Genomic DNA, 13,922 nt, shown 5'->3' with positions numbered 1-13,922 from the left:
GCAGGTTGTACATAGAAATGTATATGTCTACACACACACACACACACACACACACACACACACACACAGCACAATCCTTAACTACACTTTAAATGTCCTTTTACCACCAGATAAGTGATAGTAGTCCTTCTCATACAGAAAATTAATCTTTGTGGCATAAAACCACAACCAACCAGATGCATAGTTGTAGAGCCCAGTCCCAACTGATACAATTATAGTACAACTTCTGTAGGTAGGCTAACAGTCATTTGCAAGTGGGTATATTTTACAAGAGATTCTTTGTGTCTCATACAAGAGGTGAGTCTGTGTCTACTAATACTGTCAGAAATCAGACCAATAAAGTGTAGTTAAACATGACTAAGCTGAATAAGGACAATAATAGAACCCCACAGAAACAACTATAGATAACTAAGGAATGCTCAGAGTGGGAGAAATAGTCTTCCTCAGGAACCATCCCACGGATTGGTTATCTAATACCAAAGATATTGGTATTGTGAAAACACGCAGACAGGTAATACTAAATATTTTCAGCAAGTTGTAGTTAGGATTTCTCTCTGTCTCTCTGTCCCTGTCCCTGTCCCTGTCTCTGTCTCTGTCTCTGTCTCTCTCTCCCTCTCTCTTTCTCTCTCACACACAAATACACACACAAACACACACACAGTGTAACCCTGAACTACACTGTTAATATTTGTCATTACACAAGAAGGTATATTATAGAAACTATTGTTTGTGTCTTACACAAGAGATGAGTCTGTGTCTACTAATAATGTCAGAAACAAGACTGGTAAAGTCTCAGAAGTGTGTGTGTGTGTGTGTGTGTGTGTGTGTGTGTGTGTGTAACAGTCAATGTAAAAAGAGACCATGAATTTAAGAGATTAGAGGTAGAAAAAGGAAGGGAGAAACGATATAATTATAGTCTCAAAAATAGAAGAAAAATTAATCTGCATAAATTCAATAAATTTATTTTCTATATGATATTTGGGGTTTGGCATTATCCATTCAATCATGAAATGTCAGATTACAGAAGACAAAGTCTCAAATTTAGGAACTTTCATACTACATAAAAACCCAAATAGACTAGCCTCACTTGAAAGAAAATAGATCATACAAGAGCTTATCAGATAAACACTTTCATCAAAGTAGCTTCTCGTGAAATTAACTCACAAAAATCAGTAGCCCACCTATATACAAATGATGAACAGAATAAGAAAGAAATTAGGTAAACAACACCTTTCACAATAACTTCTAAAAATACAAAGTATCTTGGGCTAATTATACCCAACAAATAAAGGATTTGTATGATAAAAACTTTGAGTCTTTGAAGAAAGAACAAAGATGATATCAGAAGATGGAAAGATCTCCCATGATCATGAAAAAAGGTAGGATTAACAGTAAATACTGCTATCCTACTAAAAAAAGCATTCCATAGATTAAGTGCAACTCCTAGCAAAATTTCAACACAATTCTTCACAAATATTGAAGGAATAATTTCAGGTTCGTATGGAAACACAGAAACTTAGCATACCTAAAACAATTCTGAACAATAAAAAAGCTGCTGGAGGTATCCCTACTACCGATCAGAAGTTGTACAACAAAGTTATAGTAATGGTATTGGTTAAAAAACCAGACACATTAATCAATGCAATCACATTGAACACCCAGACATAAATATACCTATGAGCACATGATTTTTGATAAAGAAGCCTTAAGCACACAATGAAAAAAAGATAGTATCTGCAACAAATAACACAGGTCAAAATGGATGTCTGCATGTTGACGAGTACAAATAAATCCATACTTATCACTTTGCACATAACACGAGTCCAAATTGCTCAAGACATTAACCTACAAACAGATACACTGATTCTGATAGAAATGAAAGAGGAGAATAGCCTTGAACTCATCCAGACAGGACAAGACTTTCTGAACAGAACACTGTTAGCATAGGCACTCAGATCAACAATGAATATAACTCATTCAGCTGAAAAGCTTATATACAACAAAAGACACCATCATTTGTGCAAAGTGGCAGCATACAGAATGGTAAAATATTTTCTCCAACTATGCATCCTATAGAGAACTAATATCTGAAATATAAGGAAAACCTAAAAACTAGATGTCAATAAAACAACTCAATTTAAAAAAATGAGGTACAGATATAAACAAAGAATTCTCAACAGAGAGAACTCAAGTTGCTAAAAAACAAAAAATGCAGATTAAATTTATGTTGAGATTTTGTGTTACACCAGGCAGAATGGCTAAGATCAATAATATAAGTGACAGCTCACACTGGCAAGAACTTAGAGTAAGGGAAACATTCATATTTGCTGGTGAAAATGAAAGCTCATTCAGCTATTATGGAAATCAGAATGGGGGTTCCTTAGAAAGATGGGAATTGATCTATATCAAGATCCAGCAACACCATCTTATGTATATACCTAAAGGATGCATCATCCTATAATGAAGACACTTATTCAAGCATGATCATTGCTGTTCTAGTTATGATAGCTAGAATTTAGAAGTAACATAGGTGTCCCTACAACAGAATAGTGGATAAAGAAAATATATTACATTTACATAATGCTGTTTTAAAATGATATCATAAAATTTGCAGGGAAATGGATGGGACTAGAAAACAATCATTCTGAGTGACATATCCCAGACCCAGAAAGACAAATATTGTATGCATTTGCTTATATGTGGATATTAGCTATTAAGTCAGTGATAACCAGCTACCGTCCATAGGCCCACAGAAGGTAGGCATGGAGAAACAGACTAGAAGGGACAGATAGATTTCATTAGGAAAGATAAATAGAAAATTATGGATGGATGGTGTGTGGGGCTGGAATAAGTAGATCAAGTGGAGAAGTAGAGGGGACAGGAGGTAAAAGGATGGAATATGAGCAAAGAGAACATTTAAGGGGTAATATGTATATCTAATATGGTAAAACCTTTCTAAAATATATGCTTATGTGAAGGCTATCTGAATGAAATCACTAAATAATGAGGGAAAGTCTTTTTTTTTTTTTTTTTTTTTTTTTTTTTTTTTTGGTTTTTCGAGACAGAGTTTCTCTGTACAGCCCTGGCTGTTCTGAAGTCACTCTGTAGATCAGGCTGGCCTCGAACTCTAACTCTGAAATCTGCCTACCTCTGCCTCCCAAGTGCTGGGATTAAAGGCATGCACCACCACTGCCCGGCTGGGAAACAGAGACTTAACTGGTCATCTCTCATCATCAAAGAAGATTCCAGTACTGAGGCTGGATTATATGTAATTGAATTGTTGGCCAAAAGGATCTCATGGGGATCTCAAAGAATCCAGACTGTTTACAAAACAGTTGCTCTCCAGAGACTGACAGTAAGGCCCTCTTGCTATGGACAACATCCACACAACTCATTGAACACGGAGAAGTTAACCTAGTACCTACACAGAGCCTTCATCCATACATTCTAGAATCTTTGGTTCAGGAAGTTGCTCTGCAGGCTACCATTAAACAGTGTAAACACCAAGCCATGCACCAACCTCTTGATCAACAATGGTGTCCTGTCTGCAAGGTATGCTAGCACAATGGTGGCACCAAACTTAGGGGATTAACCGACCAATAAGTGATTTAACTGAAGGTCGCCTATACGAGATACAACCCAGACCTGACACTACTTGGGTGACCAAGAACCAGTGACTCACTAGCCCATGGATCTATGATAAAACTGAATACTATCATCTCTAAAAGCATTTTAAACTGTAGTGATAAAATGACCACTAATGGTATTATTTTATACTCATGGATTAGTGCTTTGGTCAGCCATCACCAGAGAAGCATCCTCCTGAAGCAGATGGGATAAAAGAAGAGACCCATTATCTAGACACTTGACAGAGGGAAAGAGACCTTGAAACATTCAGCCCAAACATGGGATGGTTGTATCAAATCCCTCCCCTTGGAGCTCCAGGAACCCCACAGAAGAGAAGCTAGAAAGAGTATAAGAGCCAGAGGAGATGGAAGACACCAAAAAACAAACAAACAAACAAACAAACAAACAAAACCAAGGCTCTTTAAATCAAAGAGCAAAGCTCACCTCACAGAGACAAGCAGCAAACACTGGGCAGCAAGCACCAGGCCTGCACAGGCCAGCTCCAGGTCCTTTGTATATATATATTATTGCTTCTAGTTTATTGTTTTTGTTGGACTCTTGAGTGTGTGACTGAGAAGGATTCTTGTACCTTCTTTTGGACACTTTTCCTCCTGTTGGTTTGTTTTGCCCGATTCCAATATGCTAGTTTTATCTTATTGTGTTTTATTTTACTATTTTCCTTAGAAGTCTGTTCTTTTCTAATGAAAAGCATGGAATAAATCCAGTTGGGAGGGAAGGTGGAAGGAGTAGAAAGGGGAAACCATGATAAGAATATATTATATGAAAAACAAATCTATTTTCAATACAGGGAAAATAATAGAATAGCTTATCAATGATAGGACTTTTCTAAATTAAAAAAAAATAAGATCTGAGGCTGGAGAGGCAGCTCAGTAGTTAAAAAGTATGTTCTACTTTTACGATAGATCCAAGTTCTGGTCTTAGCATGCATTTAGGGACAGGTCACACTTATCTATAACTCCACCTGTAAGAGATCTTTTTATCCTCCTGTGATTTCAGTCATCTCCACTCAGCCACATAGCCATGGTGGGGGTTGTCCCTGAGACTAGTTGTAGTTGGGATGGTGGTGGAGACTCTACTAGAGGGGGGATATAGAGACTGAAGTGGCCACCTCCTGTAGCCAAGCAGGACTTGTAGAGGAGGGAGAGGGACATCAATCCATCCACAAAACATTCAATCAAAAGTTTTTCTTGCCTACTAGAAGTACAGGAAAAAGATGGAGCAGAGAAAACGGAACAGCCAACTAATGATTGCACCAACTTGAGTCCCATCCCATGTGAGAGTCAACCAATGACACTATTGGTATTCTTCTATGCTTTGCTGGCAGGAGCCTAGTGTAACTGTTTCCTTAGAGCCTTCATCCAGCAGTAGATGGAGGCAGACCTACAGCCAAACATCAGGTGGAGCTCAGGAAGTCTTGTGGAAAAGTGGAGTAGAGATAGAATTAAGCAAGCAGAAGGGTAAGGGACACGACAAGAATACCATTAACCTGAGCTCATGGGGGCTCACCGAGACTGGGCCACCTACTAGGGAGCATGCAGGGACTGGACCTTGTCCCTTTACACATCTGTAACAAATGTGTAGCTTATTATTAAAGTGGGACCCCTAACAAGTGGAGCAGGGGTAGTCTAGATCTCTGTTCCCTGCCATTGGATCTCTTTACCCCTACCTGAACTATCTTGTTGGGCCTCACTGGGAAAGGATATGCCTAGTCCTGCTGGGACTAGATGTTCCAGGGTGAGGTAGTACCCAAGGAGGGGCTGCCTCTTCTCTGAAAGAAAAGGGGAGGGGGCAATTAGGGAAAGGATCTATTAAGGGAATTAGGAGGAGAAGCAGGGCTCAGATTGGGATGGAAAAGGAAGTAAAAATAAACTAAAAATAAATAAATTAAAAAAATAAAAGACAAGAAGTCTTTTAAAAAACCATACAATCTATTTATGGGCTTCAAAAATAAATATTTGGTTTTTATTCCTAATTGATCATTAGTTTTTTTAAGTTCAAAGTCTTAACTTCTAAATGCCTGTTCTATTTTAAAAATAAAAGGCTGTGACAAAATTAAGCTTGAATCCTTTTCACTGCCTGTTTTATTAACAAATTCTTCAAATGTATAAGAGTGACTTAGATACAGCAAACATGAGCATCAACTTCTTATACTGAGCATAGCTGTATTTCTTGAAGCTCTGGACATCTTAAAATCTGGGTCTTTGTGATTTGGAGAGAGAATTATATAAATCTAAACACTTAACAATATCTCAATTTCAGTATCTGCTTAGACAGTTTAAATGCCTGAAAAAATATGAAAACTACTTTGAAGATTTTAAACTTAAGAAAAATTACATATTGTTTTTAAATGAATGTCATTTAAACCTCATGGTTACATATTTCTCCTATTTTTGAGACTGGATCTCAATATGTGTTCCAAACTTGCAATCCTCCTCCCTCAGCTTCCAAAGTGTTGGCATTATGGATATAAGTCACTACTCCTGCCTCTTCTTAAGAACATTTTTCTAGTCTTTCTTGTTTAGTCTTTTCCAGAAATTTTCATATCCCAAACATCTATGTTAGGGATAGCTCTGAGGCTATTTGTAATTTGATGCTACTTCTGATCTCCTGGGAGGGGCTTTGAATAAGGAATGAGTCAGGACTCAGGTGATTTCCTGTAAATCTTCTTCCCACCTTAATTTGCAAAGTAAAGGCTAGAGCCAGTGATTGGGCAGAAAAAGGGAAGGTGGAGCTGAACGTTGAGAGAGAGAGAAGGAGAAGGTGGGGAGAGAGAGAGGATGACAGAGGAGGCAGTGAAAGGAAAGCAGAGAAGAAGCACTTGGCCTGGAGAAACTGCAAGTTATAAGGGGTCTCTTATATGGGGAAGATGGTAGTGTATTGGTAGATCTACCCAGTCTAGGCACACAGCTTGTATTCATATTGAGTTGCATTTTCATTGCGGGGGCATATTTGGGTTGGAGATTTACCACAACACATCTATGATGGTTTGATTGAAAAGTATTCAATTCTATGATGGTGCAATAGTAATAAGTACTAGAAGAACACATCCTAACATTTTTATATTTCAATATTTTGCAAGTTTGTGACACAAAGGACAGCAATCATTTTCAGTGCTAGACACTAATATTGAGTCATGTCTTACAATCAGCCTATGATCACCAGGCTCAACCAAGGTCATCCTACTGTGCATCATGTTGCTAAACTATGGTGGTCACCTAGTAAGTATATTAATCATACTTTGCCTTAACATTTTAAATTTATGATTGGTTTATAGGGCAAAAAACACCACTGTATGTCAGAAGCCATCTGACCATGGTAGACTAGAAAATATGATCTGAGCTGATGAAAATATGTTTGGAAGCAGGAGGTCACCTCTATCATGGACTGACACTTCCTTCTTTTTCTAACGACAGTCTATTTATAACCTTAAAGAATAAGCATTGATTAGAGGAGAGTCATTTTCTCTGGAATCATTGCTGACCATCTAAAATGACAGTTTTTAATCTTCCTATATTGACTTCCATAGATTTTTTTTCAACTTCAGTCCCCATAAAAACATTCATCGTCTTATTCTTGATTCTTTTGATCTTCACTCTCGTTTTTAAATTTAATATTAGAATACTGAGTTGATTCACTAAGTTGCTTAAGGGTGCAGTTGGCATAAGACATTTTTGTTTGTGACAAATGAAATTGTGTCACAATAAATTTAAAAGTGTTCCCCTTCCTGTCCACCGTATGATGGATCGCCTTTCCTTACTTGTGGTGAATTTTTAAGGGTGGTTATTTGATAAACACAATCTCCCAAGCCCCTCAAGGTTCTTATTATTCTTGAGAAATTTTAAACACAATTAATATGCTCTGAATTTTAAAAGCAGGTAATCTGAATGCTTCAGAATTGCTTCCTGCAAGTTGAAAAGAGAAAAACTTGCCCTTTGCAATCATGCCAGTTACTGAGAATATAATGATGAAAGTGGCTACAAAATAAACCCTATTCATATGTCAATCAGTACAGAAAATGGATTAATATAGTTGACAAATATAGCAATATAAGAAACATCCATCTTGTCTTTTTGCCTCACTGTAATGATTTATTTTCTCATTGCCATTTTCTTTTTATTGTGTGAATGCTTTATACATTTGTATTAAAACTTTTAGTATTTATCAAGCCCCCTCCTTCTTCCACTGAAACATCTCCTCCCAGCCAGTACCTTTTATACTTTCATGTCGTCTCTTTTCATGTGATCTTTATGTTTCATTAGAATTTTTGGCCTCAGCATGAGCATGAGTGGGGAGATGACATTTACATAACCAAGGGCAACAAATCATTGGCTACACCAGTGAAGAAAAATGACATCTCCTCCACCTACAAACACTAACTTTCAATAGTTTCTCAAAGAGACCTTGTAGTCTCCTTTTGAAGCCAAATATTTATAATTAAAATAATGTCTATACCCTTCTGCAACATGAAAGAAGCATGGTGGCTTTCTAGGTTTAGAAATCAAGCTTTGTTAGCAATTCAACTCTATCTGTTATTATTTAGATCAATAAAGTAGAGAGATTTGTAAGTTCATATTTGTATCAGTTTCTCTATTATAAAATAACAATACTGATCTTACCTACCTCATCACATTTTATGAATATTAAAAACGAGAACATGTATAAAATGCTTAGAAAAGCTTTTGGGACATAATAAGCAACCATTATCAACATCATCTTTATATGAGGAATAATTTTCACCAAAAAGTCCTGAATACTTTGTGTGATAGAAGAGAACTAATAACAAAATCTTAGTTGTACATAAGAGAAAGACCAAAAAGTCCAATGCCTAAGGAAGAAATACATGTATGATATATACTGATGAAATAGTTTGACCTTTCCTAGCTAGGTCATGTGGGAAGGCTATGCCTGCAAACTTATCCTTAAATATATTTGTGCATGCCATTGAATTCCAGACAAAATTGGGATACCAGGATAGAAGCAGTGGGCATTGTTTTCATGTCTGCTATTTACATCTTCATCATCAACCACAAATACTCTGATCATTCTTCAAGAAATGCAAAAGCTATATTTTCAATCTGGTGACAGCATAGCATACAAGGGATATGAAAGCCTGATGTATTGGTGGTGGTGATGGTGGTAGAGGTAAGTCAAATTACTTACATCAGACTTTGAGTAGAAGCAAAAGTTATGGAGATAAGGATTTGGAATTTCAGAGTTTATTGAAGTTCCTACCTCTCCTCTCCATGTGGACTACTAAAAAAATACCTCTCAGTTCTAACTCCTTTCTACAGTCTACCTCAAGATACTAGGGCAGGGAGACTTCGGATTGCTTTTGTCTTTATCACTAATGTTCTTGGAAGGTTCTCTGTTGCTACTACTAATGGTATCTAGAACTCAAGGTGAGAAACAACTCATTCTTTCATGCTTATCTCATTTCCATTGGTGTCTCTGATCATTGCTTAAATCAGTAAAAAGAGGGAGATTCAGTTTCTAAGATTTTTTTCACATTGCCTGAACTACCATTATTGCACCAGCATATCCCTTTCCTGTATTAATATACAAGGACGGAGAAGTGCATCACCTTCTAATATCTTGGTGCTAGATCTGTAAGACCCTTCTCTTATCCTTCTTAAGAAAGCCTGAAATCTCACCCTAGAGAGGTTCCCTCCTTTTTCATCTTTTTTGTGAGTGAATTCTACTTTTTGTAGTTGCCAAGTTTATATACACCTGACATTTTCAGTATTTTAAAATCAGGTTCAATAACTATTGTATTCTTTTTCCGATAAAATTGCTGGTCTGGTTATTGTTTTTCTAACTAGATTGCAGCTTTTATACTACCCAAACGCCTGTATCAGTAGCCAAATCTATGCTACGTAACACACACCCAAAAGTTAATGACTGGCCAATACATGATAAAGACATTGATCTCAAAGGTAAAAACCTAGCTATTTGTATGGTGTTTTGATGGAACTTTTGGTATCTTAGTCAGTGTTCTATTGCTGTGATGAAACATGACCAAAAAAGCAAGATGTAGAGGAAAGAGTTTATTTAGCTTACATTTCCAAATCCCTGTTTATCATCAAAGGAACTCAGGAAGGAACTCAAACAGTGCAGGAGCCTGAAGGCAGGAGTTGACTCAATCCATGGAGGGGTGCTGCTTACTGACTTTCTCTTCTTTACTTGCTCAGCCTAATTTTTACAGAACCCAGAACCCCCCAGCCCAGGGATGGCACCACCCACAAGGGGCTGTGCCCTCCTCCATTAATCACTAATTAAGAAAATGTGTTACAGGCTTGTCTACAATCCAGTCCTACCGAATATTTTCTGAATTCAGCTTTCCATCTCTTAGATGGCTTGAGCTTGTTTCAAGTTGACATAAAACCATCCAGCACAGCTGGTAATATATCTCAGACATCTAATACATATTGATTGGAAAGTAAAACCTTTCCAAAAAAATATATGATAATTATCCCTGACTACATGTTATAAAAGAAGCAGCAGTTCAGGAATTTACTGGCCAGAATGAAGGAGATATGCATACAAATGGAGAGAATTCAGAAGAATCCCAAGTTTAATAATAATAATAATATAAATGTCACTTCTCCCAAAACTCATATGGTAGGCTACTACACTGACTAAATTAAACAGCATGGCACAGAATAACTCAAACAATAAAAGCATAATTTCAAATACAGTGAGTCAGAGCAAATATGAAATGATTGACAGCCCAGTGCCCAGTAAAATTTCTGGTTAAATAAAGCATTTCTGGACAATGATTGTATTAAGGGTTAATCCTTCCATTTATTTTTCAAGACACTTCAATATAAGTGAAACCTAGAAGAAGAGGAAGAAGGCCACTTAAGATTGAACTTTTCTAGGCACAGGGGTAACTGGAAAGCAAACATCAAAACTTTAATATGATTTCAGGGAATGATAGTAGAAAAAAAAGGCTTGATTCCAGAAATATAAGCCTTAAAATACATAAAAGCACTCCTGGCCCCATGATCTTTTTGAAATGGAAAAAGCATTCTAGTCTTATATATTGGTTATGAAATGTAGTGACTTGCAAAGTGCAAATAATTCAGTCATGGTCAGCATTGTGCTAATCAAATAATGAGGACAATGAGTGATTAAAGGTCATGAACTTTATATGAATACTGATACTCAAAGAATCCTAAGCTATTATCTGGAAAGTAGCCTTCTCCTCCTGTAACAGAATGGGACACAGAATGGGACACAGTGTGAATATTTGTTGACCAGAGAGTTTGGGCTATGGCAGAGATGAACTGAGTGCTCAGAAACTCCATCTCCCTTTCTATTCAAAACAGGAGACATATCTATCACCCTTTGTCACAGTTTAATTGGATTTGGTCAATCTTTAATTGGTTTAAGGTTTGGCTAATGAAAAAAATGTTCATGCATTCAAAGCTGTTCCATAGTAGATACCAGGGACAGTTCAGTTTTGTTTTGTTTTCTTTTCTTTTTTTAACATTTATTTATTTATTTATTTATTTATTTATTTAATAAGATATTTTCTTTATTTACATGTAAATTCCTCCTTTCCCAGTTTCCCCTCCAAAAAACAAACAAACAAACAAACAAAAGCAACAAGAACAAACCCCTCTTACCTCCCCCCTCCCCATGCCTGCCACTCCACCCTCTCCCACTTATTGGCTCTGGCATACCCCTACGCTGGGGCACAGAACCTTCACAGGGCCAAGCTCCATGCATCGTATGGCAGCATTCAAGACAGGTGGAACCTACTTCGTTCAATTGCTCCTTTGGCAGTTTAGATAAAATGAGAACAACCCAAGATATGTCATGTTCTGAGAGAAAGAAAAATATTTTATTTTGTTTATATTACCAAATGGATTTGATTGTACAATGTTATAGTGTTTAGAGGCTATTGCCTGATATAATCTATCTTTAACTCCTCGGTTTGATTTGATTAGTAGCTGACTGTATTTTTCCTTGACTAGGAGTGCCAGACCCCTGTAATGCTTTCCTTGCTTTCCAGCCATGGAGGTCAATTAGCATGTCTAAGCCCTCACATCTATCTATGAAAAAAAGTTCCCGGGACACAACAAGAATGCTATGCCAAGGGTTTGCTGAAGATACTATGTGGGTTTCACTTATGAGTCACCACAAAAGAGTTAAATACTCAGAGCCACTTTGATGAAAATATGGTGAAATAATTTTTTTAATTCAGAATTTTTTATACTCTGATACAAGACAAAAATTCATCTTTGTATAATATATTATATGTAGTATGATTAACTGATGTCAGCCTGTGATGCGAATTTGGTTCAAGCACATATATGCGTGTATGAAGTTCTAAAACAATAAAAATTAAGAAATAAAAAAATGGCAGAAACTCAAGAGTGAAAAGAGACAGTGGTGATAGTTTCACAGGGTTGATTTCACAGGATTCTATGCAGTCAACCTCACCCTGCTGCCAACAATATACAACAAAGGGATCAAAGCACAAGTTTGGCACCCTCTTGTTGTGCTTGAGGTAGTTTCTTTGGATAACATCCACTAATATTTATTCAGGATCCCCATTTCTGTGTGAGTGCTGTTATCTGAATGTTTGCATTTTTCTCCAAATCTTTTTAAGCCAGAGTAACAGAACAAAAGAGTCTTGGGTTAATAGGTCATGAATATGGTGCTCCATTTGGTCATGGTCAGCATTGGGATCAGTCAATAGGATCAGTGCTCCATTGTAAGGCCTGAGAGAGCTTGCTTGCATCTTCCACCATGGGAGGTACCTTTTATAATTTTTATAAACCAAAAAGTAAGCCCTCATCAGATGCAAATATGGCAACACTTTTTGGTCTTCAAAGCCTTCGAATCTGGGAGAAGTAAGTTTCTGTTGCTTTAAGTTACAAGGTTCTGACGTTTCGTTATAGCGCCTCAAACAGACTAAGCTAGTAAAATAATTAAAAAATACAAATAATTCCAAAATAAAAAGGAATATCTCTAAAAAGTTTTCAGTTGTATTGAGTTCTATGTCATTAACTAATAAGATAGCCTAATAAAAGTACTCCCAATCTTACAAAATGGTAAACTAATCAATTAAGATCGAATGGAATTTTCCTTATTTAGATTAAAATAAAAAATGCTATAGCTAAATTCTAAGCAGAGGACATTTACAACTCCTTTTGTGAATGAATTATCTTTTTCTAATCACTGGAAAATACTGGGTAGGGAAAGCAAGCATTTAGACTTACAGCCGAAACAAAGCCAAAAATTTTTTTGACATAAAATTATCATTTTTATTGAGATATTTTAACAAAATATGCAACACAGAGTCTGGTTTTATTCTTTGCTTACAACTGCTTAATCCGTATTTAATATGCATGTCTTCCTCCAATAATTCCATTACACAGTAAAGAATCCAACAAGTATTTCTCTCAGGTCACTACAATAACTACAATGAGGCAGACTAGCACAAAGAAAAATAATAAGCTGCTTAGTTTGATTAAGTTTAACATATGAGATTTGTTCTGATTTCTGTAAACACGATATTTTTCCGAAGTAAAGTGAATTTCCTAGAAGAATATATTGTAAAGGTAAAGGTTACTGTGGACAAGAACACTCACTTAGCAGGGTCCACATTCCCCCATGGTCTAAGCCTCCCATTTATGTGCAAGCTACTTTCAGGTAAAATAACTTTTCACTCACCAGTGTGGAGGTTTGAGGGACATCTGCCACATCCCCTGAGGTCTCTGGCGTCCGCGTGGTGTTTGGGATTCTGTGAGGGTTGCGGGCTATCGCTTCACACCAGCCCAGCATTTTCTCCTTCCTCTTTTCCCTTTTCAATTCCTGAAATTCTGAAAATAATTTACATTCCCTGAAACACATCACTTCTCATAGTTATGCTCTGGAAAACACACATAATTGAAATGTTTTAATCCCAAAATTTTAATGAAATACTGATGAAGCGGTTTTCTTTTAACTAGAAATTATGAAGGGGAAATAAGGATAACCAAGTATTAATAATCTTATCCTAAAGCCACTACAGAGTGGAAAATATGCATCTTTTCAAAGCATACATTGTTAACATACTCTTTTAAACAAAAGGAGTTTCCTACACTAGAGTTTTTATTTACTTTTTCTTTCTAGTATTGATTAAAAACAATTCTTAACCTAGGAGCTGAAAACAGACTCAGATCCTGAGGATGACTATATATAGTCATGTGAGACTTGACAACAGGGATGCATATTTGAGCACAGAGTGAGGAGACAACCTCATTGTAAGAGTTGCATTTTAT

General features: G+C 36.6%; 1 protein-coding gene across 8 annotated transcripts in view; it reads right to left on the bottom strand.

The window, feature by feature from the left end:
- Positions 1 to 13,922, bottom strand: part of Marchf1 (membrane associated ring-CH-type finger 1) — an 803,111-nt gene that overhangs the window by 319,860 nt on the left and 469,329 nt on the right. For 3 of the 8 annotated variants that reach the window (XM_031339956.1, XM_031339953.1, XM_031339954.1), the window contains one exon: positions 13,333 to 13,481. The exons of the other annotated variants lie outside the window; for them this stretch is intronic. In XM_031339956.1, the coding sequence (XP_031195816.1) occupies positions 13,333 to 13,443 (111 nt within the window). In that variant the 5' untranslated portion in view covers positions 13,444 to 13,481. The remainder of the gene's footprint in view (positions 1 to 13,332; positions 13,482 to 13,922) is intronic. 8 annotated transcript variants of the gene reach the window in all.

This window comes from Mastomys coucha, unplaced genomic scaffold, assembly GCF_008632895.1.
Source record: "Mastomys coucha isolate ucsf_1 unplaced genomic scaffold, UCSF_Mcou_1 pScaffold22, whole genome shotgun sequence".
NCBI classification, from domain to species: Eukaryota; Metazoa; Chordata; class Mammalia; order Rodentia; family Muridae; genus Mastomys; species Mastomys coucha.
The sequence above is the reverse complement of the archived record's forward strand: the minus strand, read 5'-3'. Positions and strand labels throughout refer to the sequence as shown.